The sequence below is a fragment of the Coturnix japonica genome, chromosome 3, assembly GCF_054131305.1.
Source record: "Coturnix japonica strain WE chromosome 3, WE-NBRP24, whole genome shotgun sequence".
Lineage (NCBI taxonomy): Eukaryota > Metazoa > Chordata > Aves > Galliformes > Phasianidae > Coturnix > Coturnix japonica.
The window spans coordinates 33371392-33385382 of record NC_140665.1 but is presented as its reverse complement, the minus strand read 5'-3'; the positions used below and the strand labels follow the sequence as shown (position 1 = coordinate 33385382).

General features: G+C 40.8%; 1 protein-coding gene and 1 long non-coding RNA gene across 5 annotated transcripts in view; one reads left to right on the top strand and one right to left on the bottom strand.

Annotated features, from left to right (window-relative positions):
• Positions 1–6297, top strand: part of CNST (consortin, connexin sorting protein) — a 45639-nt gene extending 39342 nt beyond the window's left edge. For all 4 annotated transcript variants that reach the window (XM_015857594.3, XM_015857593.3, XM_085543315.1 and 1 more), the window contains 2 exons: positions 301–436; positions 2083–6297. In XM_015857594.3, coding sequence (XP_015713080.2) covers positions 301–436; positions 2083–2288 — 342 coding nt within the window. In that variant the 3' untranslated portion in view covers positions 2289–6297. The remainder of the gene's footprint in view (positions 1–300; positions 437–2082) is intronic.
• LOC107311245 (uncharacterized) overlaps positions 1–13991 on the bottom strand; it is a 29355-nt gene that overhangs the window by 4735 nt on the left and 10629 nt on the right. Inside the window, exon 3 of the long non-coding RNA XR_014944718.1 lies at positions 8090–8240. This is a non-coding gene — a long non-coding RNA (uncharacterized LOC107311245). The remainder of the gene's footprint in view (positions 1–8089; positions 8241–13991) is intronic.

The following is a 13991-nucleotide window of genomic DNA, read 5'->3' as shown; positions in this document are numbered from 1 at the left end:
ATACTAGGTATTCATTGCATGCTTAACTTTCATAGTGACCAAAAGCAAACACTGACATCTTGGTCACCTTTCGGACAGCAGAATGATACTGCAGCTTTCCTTCGTGCTGTGAAATTGCTTTGTTCAGGAAGAGAGTTTCACAAGTACTGTGATGTTTAAGAAAAGCTGAGTAGAAGCCATTTGTTTTCTGTTTCTCTCATTTATTCCTCAAAGCCTTTGTTAAGAAGATCATATGCTTTAATTTCTCACATCTGTTGTGCTAATCACTGTCAAATGGTTTTTGGTAATCTTTCCTGATAGATTGCCCCAGCAGAAGGGTTGGTGTCTATTCTAAAGAAGAGAGATGACAGGGATGGGAAAACAGTTGCCCAGGTCCAGCAAAGGCAAACAAAGAGAAGAGTCCGGTTCCAAGAAATGGAAGACACTTTTGATCAAGGTATTCTAATACTATTAGCTCATAGTTTATGCTCTCAGGGTGCAAATGATGTTGAACTTTTGGTTCTCAAGAGCTAAATGAATGTTCACTGCACATTGCACCTTGCTTTTTTTAAAGTTGAACTGAGAAAAGGTTATCAAGTTTCAGTGGTCTTTAATAGCTGAGGCCCTCTAGTGCTCTCGAGTCATTTCAGGCTCAGAGATTTAGTATTTTGCTTTCATTTCTTCATTATTTATTTCTTTTTTGAGAGCTCTAGATTGCAAAAGCTTGCAATACTTTACTGTTTTGCCCTAGGATCATTTAACTAAGGCCCATTTCTGTTCTGAAGTGCTGGAGTAGTTTTGTAATACTTCAGTACAGTCTGCTAGAGAAACTGAGCAGAATTCTAACATGTCATGACAAGTCTCACACACCAAAAGGAAAATCCATTTGCTGCCCAAAAAGGAGCTTGTCACATTTATTTTTCTTGTAAATACTTAGAAACAAATTGTATTTTAAATACAATTTCAGTAGTTAACTTTTGCAGTATTATTTTTGTTTTTGCTTGGATTTAGTGATTCAGAAGGGAAACTGATTTTTATTATTATCATTTAAAATCAAATTAAAAAAAAAAAAAGAAAAAGAAGAAGAAAAGAAAAAGAAAAAGCATCAATTTTTCCCCCTTTTCCCCTCCTGATGGGTGAAGGATGCTCAGAAATCTTCTTAGAGCCTCTTCAGTCTGACAGAAAAGGCCGGTGTTGTTCATGCAAAACAGCCTGTCAAGGAAAAGTAGTGAAGGTGCAGCAACACAGCTGCAGCATCCTCATTTCAATAAAGAGTCTTGCAAAGAGTTATCACAGATAACAGTGATATAAACTAACCCTTCACAGCTTCTTTGAAAGTTTTGGCTCCACCCTTAAAGTCAAATGTGAGAGTAAATATAAGCAGTTCATCTTACCAGTCAGTGGCAGTATGAGTGAAGGAAGAACATTTACATCTGTTTTACTTTCAAAGCTTTTGTTTCATTTCAGGTATTTCCATGTGCAACATTCTGTCATTCAAATCTGTTATACTTCAGTGTGGATTGACTCCGCAAGGACAGGAACATGGGTTGCAGAAAAGGCACTACATAATTATTTAGGTTTCTGAAAGGAATCTCAGGTTTGCTCATACTGTTGCGGTTTGGAGAGTTAATCACGCAACACCCTCCCTCCCTTTGGGAGAAAGAGTGGGGAGAATGAAGAAGGAAAAACAACTGTAGAGATTTACTAGAAGGAATGTGAATTAATACAGAATAACTAAGAGTAATTAATGAAAATGAACCAAAAATAAAACCGGGGGAAAGAGGGCCAGTCTGAGTCTTCATCAGCAGGCTCTTCATGGCTTGTCTCCCAGAAAAGATCAGAGAGCTCTTCCCCCATCACCCAGAATCAAAAATCACATGGAGGCTCCTGGGAAATGCAGTACATCCCAGTGTATCTTCCTCTTGGAGAGTCAGAATTCATGTGAGGCTGCTAGAGAAACCAGGAAACACAGCTCCGCTATGCACTGTGCCTCTGCACCCAGTCTGTCGCATGATGTCATGAGACAGGATACTGATAAAACTATGACACACACATTCACGTTGCTTTGTCTGGTCTCTTATTCACTTTCTCTTCTGCTCACAGATGAAGTAGCTGGTGGCTCCTGTATTTTGCTGATCCTGCTGTGCATAGCAACCGTTTTCCTTAGCATCGGAGGAACTGCATTGTACTGCACCTTCGGTGACATGGAATCCCCGGTGTGTACAGAATTTGCAGCCAACATGGATTTCTATTATAGCCAGATATTGCAGCGTATGGAAGAACTGAAGCACTGGATTGCCTTCTCGTAGCTGAAATAGACTGAGACAGCACACCACTGGTAACTGGGGAGGCTATTAAAAAAACCTGTGATTTCAAGTTCTTTGTAACACTTGCCACCTGCAGGTGACGTGCATTTGATGATGTACTTACACTTTTACTTAGAAATTGAGAAAAATTCCCTTTTAGCAATCAGGTGGCGAACTGTTCACATCTTAAGCCGTAGCAGCGTGGTATGGGAGAATAACAAGTCATTCTCTAAATCCTTTTAAGATTAGACAAGCAGCTTTTCAACAGCTTGAGCAACTGAAGAAGAAAGAAGAAAATGAACCGTCTTCTATATGCTCTCCCATTGCCACACATTGTGTAAGCAATCTCTGAAAGCTTAGTTAAACAACAGCTCTGATTTACAGCTGTTTGTGCAAAGGTGTTGCCTCCAGCTATCATGCAATAAGTCTGTGTTTTATGAAAACATTATTTTTCTTCCGAGTCTTACTATTTTTCTCCATTTTAATTCTCCCGGTGAGCCATGTAGTAATTTGCATGGAGTGAGAAGAGTGCAGCAGCATTCACGGAGCCCCCATTCAGTGATAACAGGCCGACCCGCACCTTACAGCATATGGGGAACATCATGCTTAGGATAAATCTGCTGGCAGATTTCACAGTGTTTCCTGGAATTTTACTTCCAGTGTTGTGCGGGCTGTTTTAGAAGGAGGAGGATAAGAACGAAATAATCAGTCTCACTAAATGCAGAAAAAAGAGCAAGATGTTTGGTAAATTATTCATGTTAGTAGCAGATTGGCTTTGGCCAATTTTAAAGCACCTGGCTGTAGGTGTCAGGCTAGCTGGGATTTCTGTCCAGCTACGTCACTGACTTACAGTAATCACTTTGTGCCTCAGTTTCTCCTCGGTAAATGGGGAATAATGATCCCTGCCTTTGTGAATAGTTACTACAATTAGGGCTTGTGTCTGATTCCCTATACCCTGGAGGAGCTCACAGGATCGCTGGACTGCGTGGCTGCAGCCTCTCACCCAGTGAGTATTTAACATACAGTGGAACTGATCTGCCAGCCAGATACTCAGGCTGCAGATCCACAGCCTCTGGGTAGTCCAGGGCACTTGTTCCAGCAGATAAAAGCACATTTGCATCTATTTGCCCTCCAGTTCTGAGACTTGTAAAATCTGCTCTCTTTTTCTACCAGCACTACAAACTAATTTAAATCAGTAAAAAGAGTCATTTCTCATGGCTGTTTCTATCGCCTTGTGCTCAGCCCTTCCTGGGTGGTGTATGAGAGAGATACTGATGTGACGGTGAAGGTCAGAACTGGCAATGTAGGCCCTTGGTCTGTGCTGTGGTCCAAACACAGCAGCTGTCCTGGCACAGAACCTGTTGGCCTGGCCCTGCTGCAGGCCTTGTGTGAGACGAGTCCTTCGCACCTCAGGAAACAGCAGTTTTCAGGGGGCCCGCTTCACTCCGCTCCATGGTTTCCAGCTTACTAACATACAATGCAGCACCTCCAGGTCGAGATTATTTTGTATGCTACTACAAAGTGGAATCCTCAAGGCACCGCTCAGAGTTTTAACATTAAACAATCATGCTTTCTGGCATCTGCAAGCCAGTTGTCCCTCTACTAGCAATCTTGATTGTTCCTAATGCTCTGTTATACTTAACGGGATTTTAAAGCAGAAGTTAAAACCATATTTTTTTCTGAAACAAACTGCATACATGGTTTCTTTGCCAGCTCTCACTGCTGAGGCTTAGTTGATACCTTCGTGTGCAGCTCTTTATTAAACTGTAAATTTAAAATGCCCCAATTAATGACAACGTTTGTTTTCAGAATGAAGCTTAAGAACAATAGTTTGGTGTATTTTCTGCTGGTTGTCCTCAGAGCATTGTAAAGCTGGACTGATCTAGGGGAGAAAGGGAGAGATTCTTTTGTATTTTAAAGAGTTACTGGCTGGTTCAGTTGATTATTTTAAGCCCTGGTTTATGTATTTATTTAGTTTTTATTTTAAAGAAAATCTTGATTTTCTTCTTTTTTGGTAATTTGCTCACAGAGTAATTAAAAAAGCATGCATTCACTTAAAATATATATTTATAGTGATTGTGTAGTTAGAATATATTTTGCATTTCTGTAACTTCACTTTGAGTGTTTCAGGATATTAAGTTTGTTTCTAAAAACAACTGTTGATTTCAGCTTAAAAATCTGTTTAAGTTTTCGTGCACTTCCTCACCAAAAAGATCAAGAGGTATATATAGAACTATTTATTCAAAGGTATATCAGATATGAAGATCAAAGATCTTCTACTTCTAGGTTCGTTTAATTAGAACTATTTAAAAATAATTATTTTATTTAAAACGGTAAAGCTATTTAAAGTCAAAGCAATTTTTGATAAATGGTTCAGAGAAAATTTGTGGTCTGAATTCTGGCATGGCAGCTTTGTGTTGTGTTCCCAGCGCAGAGTCTCACTAATATCAGCAGAACTGCCAATGAGAAGATCATGGAGAGGTAGGGCATCACTTCATCTGCACACACCAGGGGAAGAGTAAGTGGCCACGTGTTCTTTGTAGCCCAGCTGCCTTGTATTTGTGCTGCAGTGTGAGCATCTCTGCAGCCTCCCAGCTCCTGCCCAGGTGTCACTGCTGTGAGATCTCTCAGGATCTGGGGGAGCATATGGGGCACACACGCGTGGGCTGTCAGGCTCCATTTTTGAGCTGTTGTAACCAAGTGCTTGAGTCTGGATCTGATTTCTGTTGGCATTCCTTTGTGAGAAGATGATGGCACTAATTCTTGCTTTGCCTCGTAGTTGTCAATACTGTTTGCATGGTCTGCACTACATTATCAGACTTGTGGTGACCAAGCATAAAAAATGTGCTTTGTTTGAAATCCAGAAAGCGTTCAGGTTGGCCCGGTGTTGGCTGTCCTGTGTATTCTGTCCTCTTTTGATTGCTGGTGGCATTGCTTCCACCTGGGTGGCCCCACTGGTCAGAACCTTGGTCAGGGAAATCTAAGCTAAAAGGGGATTTGAACAGTTATCCTCATCTGAGGAGTTTGTGGTCAAGTAATGCTGAGCAACAGCTAAGACTGTTATAAGTAGGAAGAAAGGAGTAGAGGCTTTTTCCTTCACTTTTGTACATTGTAAAACCCATTGCATTTAAGTTTTTTGCTGACTCTTTTCTTCCCCTTCCCTGGATGGTTGTTCTGCTTGGCAGTAGGGGAAATGGACCACTGTAAAACCATTTGTAGTCAATAGGAACATTCAGGGAACAGTTCAGTACATGACAGTAGTTAAACTCATTTATTGAAAGACAACTGGATGTCAGGTTGATGGTTTACCTTCAAATGTGAAAGCTGTGGCCACTTACCACCTGCTGCACTCTATCAGAAACCCCATCTTCCAGTTTATCCCCTCAGTGTAATGATTTTAGACAGGTTCTTGCAATAGATCAAAACCAACAAGGCTCTCAATGCACAGGGCCAAAAAGAGCTTTCTGATGGCATAATTAGCACTCTCACCCCAAGCAGGGTGAAGCAGCATAACAGTGCTGTACCACAGTCTGGTTCCAAGCAGGGTCACTTAGGAAGCATTTTCCACAGCCCTGATATGCCAGCAGAGGTTTGCAATCTAGACACGGCTCATGTTTTAAAATGTTTTTCTACTATTTTGCTTTCATACTTGGAAAATGCATAGTGCTGGTGGCACACTGTGGGAAGTAGTCTGACCAAATGGAAACTTGTTTAAGGATTTCTGTGGGTAAAGGGCAAGCTTGAAATATCAAATGAATGGAGTAGGTCAGAAGTCCAAATTGTTGTGTGATTGCACTTGATAACCAAAGGGGATGCTTCCCTCCCAGGAAAATATGTTTGCCTATTTTGTACCATAATGTAAAACCGAGATCATCTGGAAGGACTAATAACTATTTGTAACAAATTTAGCAAAAGGAGTAAATAATTGTGTTTGAAACCATCACCCAAGCTTGTAATTTAAATACTGTAGCAAAAACATAAAATAAAAAGTGTCCCAAAGAAAATATATGAACATTTCTGGGTACTCTGATTTCTAAACGTATTAAAAGACCGAGAAGGTATTCTGTGAAATTAAGTAAGTGAACAGCATCTCCAAAGAGAATTTCATGATCAAACCCAAACCAGGAGAACAGATGAGGATAAAATGCTTGAGGTTTGGCCAATTGAGGCCACTCAGAATCTTAGACTGGCTGAAAATGTAGTAAAATCCTAAGAGGAAATGCATCATTTTTATTCATGTTATTTTGGTTTTGTTATCCTTGAGTTTTGTATTTTCAAATTGTTCTTCAGTGACAGAAAGAGGCTCTTTGGGGCTGTGGGAGCATCAAGGAGACTTTCACATTGCTTTTCTGAGATAGCTCAATTCAGTGCACTGTAGAAAGGATGCACTGGAAAGAAGAGAGCAAAAGATTGGAATCACTAAGGATCCAAGCAGCAAACTTCAGCTAGACAGAATGTCAGCATCTATCATAGAAGTTAGCAATGTCACTCCAGCATGTTTGCAGTAGGTAGGAGGTAAGAGATGATTTGAAAGGAGAGAATTGTTGTTGTTTTTTTAAAGCCATATGCTGAGAATTCCTAATGATTAATCAAAGTTCTGAGGTTTTAAATAGAAGTTAATGATTAAGGGGAAACAATTTCTCAAGGTTGTACAAAGGTAAAGGCGGTGTATTATAGGTGAATGGCTGCAGAAAGAGTATAATAAAGACCTTTAATGTAAGAAGATTAAAAAAATGGTAAAGAGTGAGAAATATTTCCTGTAATTATGCTTATCAGTAATGGGGGAGCTATAAGAAAGAAGGGGACAGACTCTTAGCAGGTCTGTTGTGACAGGACAAAGGGAAATGATTTCAAACAAGGGGAGACTTAGATTTGTCATAAGGAAGAAGATTTTTACAGTAAGGATGGTGAGGCACTGGCAAAGGTTGCCCAGAGAGGCAGTGGATGCCCAGTACTTGAAGATACAGCAGGTCAGGCTGGATGGGGCTCTGAACTGCCTGATGTAGCTGTAGGTAGCCCTGTTCATTGCAGGGAAGTTGGACCAGATGGCTGATGCTCAGGGTCCCTTCCAGCTCAGATGAGTCTATGTTTGGGTTTGTTTTTTTTCCAACCAGATTTTATAGAAGGAAAAAAAAAAAAGCCACAACAGTTCAATGAAGTCAGGAAAGAGGAAAAAGGGAGAGTAACTGTTAAAACATCACTGGATTCTTTGCAGGACTCTCGGAGTATTTCAGTGGTCTGCACAAGGTCATGCAGCAGACAGAAACAAAACAGGCCTAGAGCTTGTAAATCCTGCTTCTGATCCCTAGCCTGCTAGGACAGCATGGGTTAGGGAAGATGAGTTCCCTGTTGTTCACATTGTCTTTGATTTCACACTTTGAGGACTTTGTTTAAAGATCTTTTTTTATATTCTTATAAATTTTGCAGCGATTGTAAGGAATGAAATTAATTCAGGAGATGAATTTCCTTTCTAGTATGCTGCAATAAGTCCAAAAGCCATTTATTTCAGTGTATTTTTAGTACCTGATATCATCATACCCATGGTAGCTGGTTGCTATTTACATGTATTGAAACAAACTGTATCAACAGACCACATGGGAATACAATGTAATTGCAGCTTCTGTAGTCAGAAGAAGTGGATGAAACTGCCTGTGGCGGCTGCGTGCTTTGCTGTGTGGCCCTTACTGCTCACGCTCTGTCGAGTAGCAGGAAAGCAACAATGCTCGGCAGAGCAGGCACAGTTGGGAAATGTGTTAAAAAAATCAAGGTACAATCTCACGGCTCCACTGGGCTTCATACAATACCTGTCACTGTGCCACAAGGGGAAATCACTCGTGAAGAAATGCAGTGATGTGGAAAGAGGCAGCGGCCACCAGATCCTGCCTCCCGGCAGAAATGGAGCTTGGGTGAGGCACAGAAGCGTTCTGACCGTAAAGTGGATGTTGTCATCACTGTCTCCAAATAAGAAAGACGAAAATAATTTCAGATGTTCTCGGCGTCCCCCAAAATGCCTTTATTAACCTTCTTTTCTTCTCAACTCTTGTGTAATTGAAAGCCCTCCCTTAGCTAAAGACAAAGGAGGAAAATTAAGCAATGGCTAACCTTTTTGTGAAGAAAATTGGGATGTACCATCTCTTGTATTTTTCTATAAATAGGGCATTACTTTCCTGAATCAATTCACTGCAGGGTAATAGCCCACAATTTACGTACAATGGCAAAATAGATGGCAATTAGCAATAAGTAACTCGTGTATTATACAACAGCCCCATTAAAGAGAGCCACCCATATCGGCTCACACAGTAGGACACTGAAACAATATTTCAGCAGACCAGAAGAACTTTGCACTACAGAGCAAGCCTTGCACAGCCTGGCCATGCTGCCCAATCTGTCCTGCACTGCTCATCCTTGTGTGGCACCTTCCACAGCTGTGACATCCTGGTGAGGAGCAGCCAGGGAGGTGAATACTTCACCCCAGCAGCCATGCACTGGCTGCGAAGGCCTGTGGGTTTTCAGCGGGATGCTCCGGAACAGCCTGTGTTTCCCTGTGCTCCCTGCAGGCAGAGGTCAAGTGGGAGGTTGGTCCCAGGAATGGTCTCGAACCCACACAAGTGTGGGGTAGTTACTCTCTGTTGCCTCATTTCATCTGTGGGAGACTGTGGCAGATGTCCTGCCAGCAGGACAAGCAGAACCCTCCAGAGACAAAGAGAGTACCCAGCACAGGAAGGGGTGCACAGTGTGTCCTGTGGCCCTTTCTAAAGTATTTCGAAGTGATTGCTATTCTGAGCACATCCAATAACATTTTAAGACACTAAACCTGATGGTCTTCTTCAAGAAGAAATACACAGCATAAAGGACAAAAGGCTTGAGTATCCTGCAGTAAAGACATGGCTGGAACCACAAAAGCTTATAAAAAGTTTTCAATGAATGCAGCACTGCCAAGAGAGCCTCAGGATTTCAAGGTCACTCAAAAACAAATAAGAAGGGCAAACTTGAAATAAAAACTTGGTTTTATGAAGGGGAAAAAGGCTGTGCCCTGTAGCACTTCTTGTTGGAGAGCACTTAGCATCACAGGCATGAATTCTAATATGGTTAATGGATTACAGTAGGACAGTGACAGTGTGAGTTTAAAATTCATTTTCTGCCAGCTGTTGTCCTCAACTGTAGGGTTACATAGCAGAGCACTTGTTTCTCAGTTCTCTATTTGTATTCTTAACTATTCCATTTTTCTTAAGCCTTCATTCCCAGTGGCAACTAGGAGAAAACTAACTGAGTATTCATTGCAGGAAGCTGCTTGTGTTTGAAAAGCTGTTTGAATGCCTTATATGTTACTGTGTGTGTTGACTTCATATTGCTCTCCCATCTTGTCCAGATGAAGAAGTATTTTCCCTTAGACTCTTTCCAGGTATCAGTGGTATTCTGTGAATAGATCCACCTGAGCATCTTTCTTGACCCAGGGAAAATTAGAGACATCCCACACAAGACTTAACCAGATACTCAGAAACCACTCTAAAATCAGAGGAATGTTGCAATAATTCCAACACTTTGTCTTTTCATGTTTTGAGTTACTCACACCACGAGGAAGATTTCTTTGAAGAAATATCAAAACACTTTGATGCCATAACCCAATGCAAAAGAAGATTCTGTCAAAGAAAAGGTAATATTTAAATGCTTCTCTCAAGCTTTTCCTGTAGTAGGTGCATTCAATGGAATTGCTCTGTACCCCAAGTTTCACTGTTGTCAATTAATCTGTTCTTAACCACCATTCTGTTAGAGATCCGCCTCACAACCCCAGTGAACATAACAGCAGACAGAGGTGTCTTGTTGGAAAGGAACAAGGTTACAAAGAGGGAGATGGACAAGTGCTCTTTGTACTGCCAAGGAGGCAAATCTTGTAGTCCTGACTTGTGATGGCATTCATTGACTTGAACAGAAATGACATCAGGACAAGAGGAGTGGATGGTTTCTTGTTTCTTTACCTGCTGTGCATCCACAGTGCTTTTGCCAGAATGAGGGCTTTCCAATATTAGCACTGCAAGGGCAGACAGAAAGGCATTCTTTTTAGGTATGCTGTACATCCCATTAGCAGTTTGGGATTATTGACCAACTGTAGCTTAATGATCTCTTTCTATTGGATTTCAGAAATAGAATATTAGAAGAATATAGAAGGCTGTAGCTGAAAGCATGAAGGTACACTTTATCGCTGGCACTTTTTGTTGTTTTGCTGTTAGATGTCAAAGCTGCACCTGGTTTGTTTGTTTGTTTGTGAATTTTTCAGCATTGGAATGACCACACTGTGAGATTTTACAGCCATTTCAGGCAACCTGAGAGAAGGAGTATAGAGCTATAAAAGGCTTTTGCATCTTAGCATTTCCCTGTGGGAGTAAAGGGTAAAAAAAACATTTTCTTGATGGATTTCAGTAGCTGCTGTCTTCAGTGTCCAAACTGCCTGTCCTTCCTGATTGACTCAATCTGCTATGGGATGAAGCTTTTAACAATTTCAATATTACCAGTGGCATCAGAACAATAAGCAGGCTGTGAGCAATGTTTCCAGATGAATTCTGAAAGTCTTCATACTGCAGCTTTTGAGAAAGAATCCAGAAAAATCCATCTTCAGTACTATCAGCCTAAATTTTTACATCTTTTTCTGACAACATTTGTCTATTGATGTACTTGATATTTGGGGTTTGAAGACTTTGAAACCAACAGTTTTGAGCAGTTGTGTATAAATTATGCAAAAGAGCAGCTTCAGTGTTATTTCAATCAGCATGTTTTCAAACTGGGATGAGCAAGAAATTAGTGACTGAAACAAAAACTTATTAAGGGCTCTACTATGCAAAATGATCGATGAAACGTCATGGATTTATTTTTATAAATGTTTGAATGTATTTTAAAAACTTTTTTTTCCTCACTTGTTGGGTTTATATCATTTCTTATGATATTGCAGAAGGTTGCAGTTTTGCCATACTTAGTGCTCTGCATGAACTAAGAACTGCTGGGTCTTTCTTTAAAGAGTTGGCAGTAAGTTTCTATGCTTCAGAACAGCCACCTCCGTCAGCACCTCACTGTCATAGATGTTAGCTGTGAAACTGCCTCTAACTGCAGGAAGATTCAGGCATCTTGCCCTCTGCTGCTGTGGATTGTCCCATTTACAAGTGATTTTCTGCTGGACTTTTGTGCAGAAGGCCGAGATTGCAGCTTCTGCTGAACTCTCTCTAAACATGTACGCCAGCGGTGTCAGAGAAGAATGATGCTATTGTAACCACTTAGCAACACTTTAAAGGAACTGGGTCACAAGAGGCAGGTAAGGCACGGTTGTATGCTCATTTTGAGACTCGTGCATATGGATGTATGCAACTATTCAGTAGATGCTTGGACTAATAAATAGAGAGGAGCCAGCACCCATCTCTATTACACACAGGTAAGGCAGAAATGAACATGGCAGATGAATAATCCTATCAGAGTTCATGAGCTGAGGTACTCAACTGAGCTCACCTCACTGACATACTGCTTTTCAGCACTTGTCTCCATTTCCAAAGGCATGGGGTATATAAATGGTTAAAAACAAAACCAGAACAAAACATCAAAACCTTACTAGGGGGAAGGAATGTGTAGGTGATGTAAATAGACGAAAATAAGTTGTATGATCAAATTGCACTATTGTGATGCAAAACTGTAGAGCAGCTTTCTCTCAAAATATTTTGCAAACTCATTGGCAGGGATCAAGTATTCTAATCTTTGTATCCTTTATAAGGTTACAGGAAGGACTTCAAGCACTGCAGTAAGATGAGTGCTAATGCATCACTTCAAGTGAACAGTTTCATAAGCAGAACCTGTTGGAGAGAAGGCACTCAATACCTGAGACCTGGATGCACGCACAGGGTAGAGAATGTGAAAAGAATACTAAATAGCTTCCCAGTGACTGCATGAATAGGAATCCTTAAGGACAACAGGATATGCTAATGTAATTAAAGAAAATACATAGGTACTAAAGCCCAAATCATAAATTACAAGCAGGCCTATTAAGTCACTGACTTTACAACCTTATTAAATAGTGCTCTTCAGAAAAGTTACAACAGAGCTGCATTACTTTAAGATTTGCAGTCTGAGCCAAATTAGAATGTTCTGAGTGTTAGCCTATTTTCTTCCAAAACATCATAATTAAGTGGGAAAAAGCCTTCTGACTGTCACATCATCCCTAGCTATGGCTAAGCCAGATTTTGTTATTCTCACACCTGTTCTTGCCCAGGAAGTCCTGCATGGGTTTGTTACTGATGGCCTTGTAATCTCGGAGTTATTAATGTTATCACTATTATAATTAGTGCTTAATGCACGAGATGTCATACTGTTTGGCAGTGCATGAGGCTTCTGTACTTGATGCCACGAGGCTTCTCTGTATGTTTCACCTCTTATGTATCCTAAATCTCTGTAAAGCACAGTCACTGAGCAGGGAGGGCAGACCTTGCTCTCCCTGCTCCCACCTCCATGACACCTACAGGGAATAGCAGCTTAAGAGCAGCCTCAAGCTCCATCTTTCTGACCCATCAAATTGCTTCCTTTCCCTCCTCCTCTTGCAATGCAGCCCCCTAGAGGGGTTTCATTCTCAATATAGTAGACACCTACCTAGGACTGCTAAAATGCTTTGTGGCTTTTGTATCACTATGGTTTGCCACCAGTATGAATTTATTTCAAGCAGCCTTTCTCAGTAAAAAGCAGACTGAAAGAATTCCATAGCCTGCTGCTATAACTTTCCTGCTGTTTCTGTCTTGTTGTTCTGAAGTAAATCTTCTCTCTTTCTGGTTCAGAAAAGCAACATGACAGTTCCTAATTCCTTCTCATGACAATGACATCCTGATATTACTGATATTACTGATATTATTGTTGTTTGGGTTTTTTTTTCCACTTTGAGGTGGACTAGCAAAAGAGGCTGGAGATCTACTTAGATAGCAACTTTAAATTTTGCTGCAATTTGTTTGCTCAAGCTGGCTGGATAATTCAGCTTGTTGTTGACCTAGTTCCAGTTGTAAAAGATCAGACTATTTGTTCTCACAGAAGTGTTATCCTTTGGCCCCTAAAATAATTAGACTTTTTAAAAATATTTGCCATAGATTATTAATAAATGTTATAAAGCTTTGCTATCTGAGTTCCTTGTTTCGTAAGAAAATATTTTGTTTGCACATAGCCTTGATGGTGAGTCTTTTTAATTGTAAGGCGTAAGTGCTACAGGGAAGGGTAACACTGAAATTCAGCAGTGAACTAGATTTTGATCAGCATGGCACATGACATTGTTGTCACAGATGCTGTGGCTTCATTGCACGTTTCTTTCCCTCCAGCAATAATGAGGCAAATGCATTCACTGTAATTAGAGATTTGAAACCTGTGTTGTGTAATTGGTTCTGCTACACTGAGCAGAATGAGTGTCCTTTTTAAAAAGTAGAAGAAGACAGAAAAACAAGTTAACGGAGCAATCCATGTAGTCTCCTGCCTGTCCTGCCATCCTCTCCAAGTGTCCAATTCTTGCTCACTTGCTCACACTTCAGCAATCCTGAGAGGAGCAATCAGTTCCTGCAAAGTTTCTCAAAGCAGTTCACCTGACTTCTAGCAGGTTTCTGGGGAGGACCTGGATCCAGCCTACCATGATTAAGAGCTGTGAGGGAGATGGCTGTGACTTTTCTGGTTCCGCCTATTGTGGGAATTCACCCAGGCTCC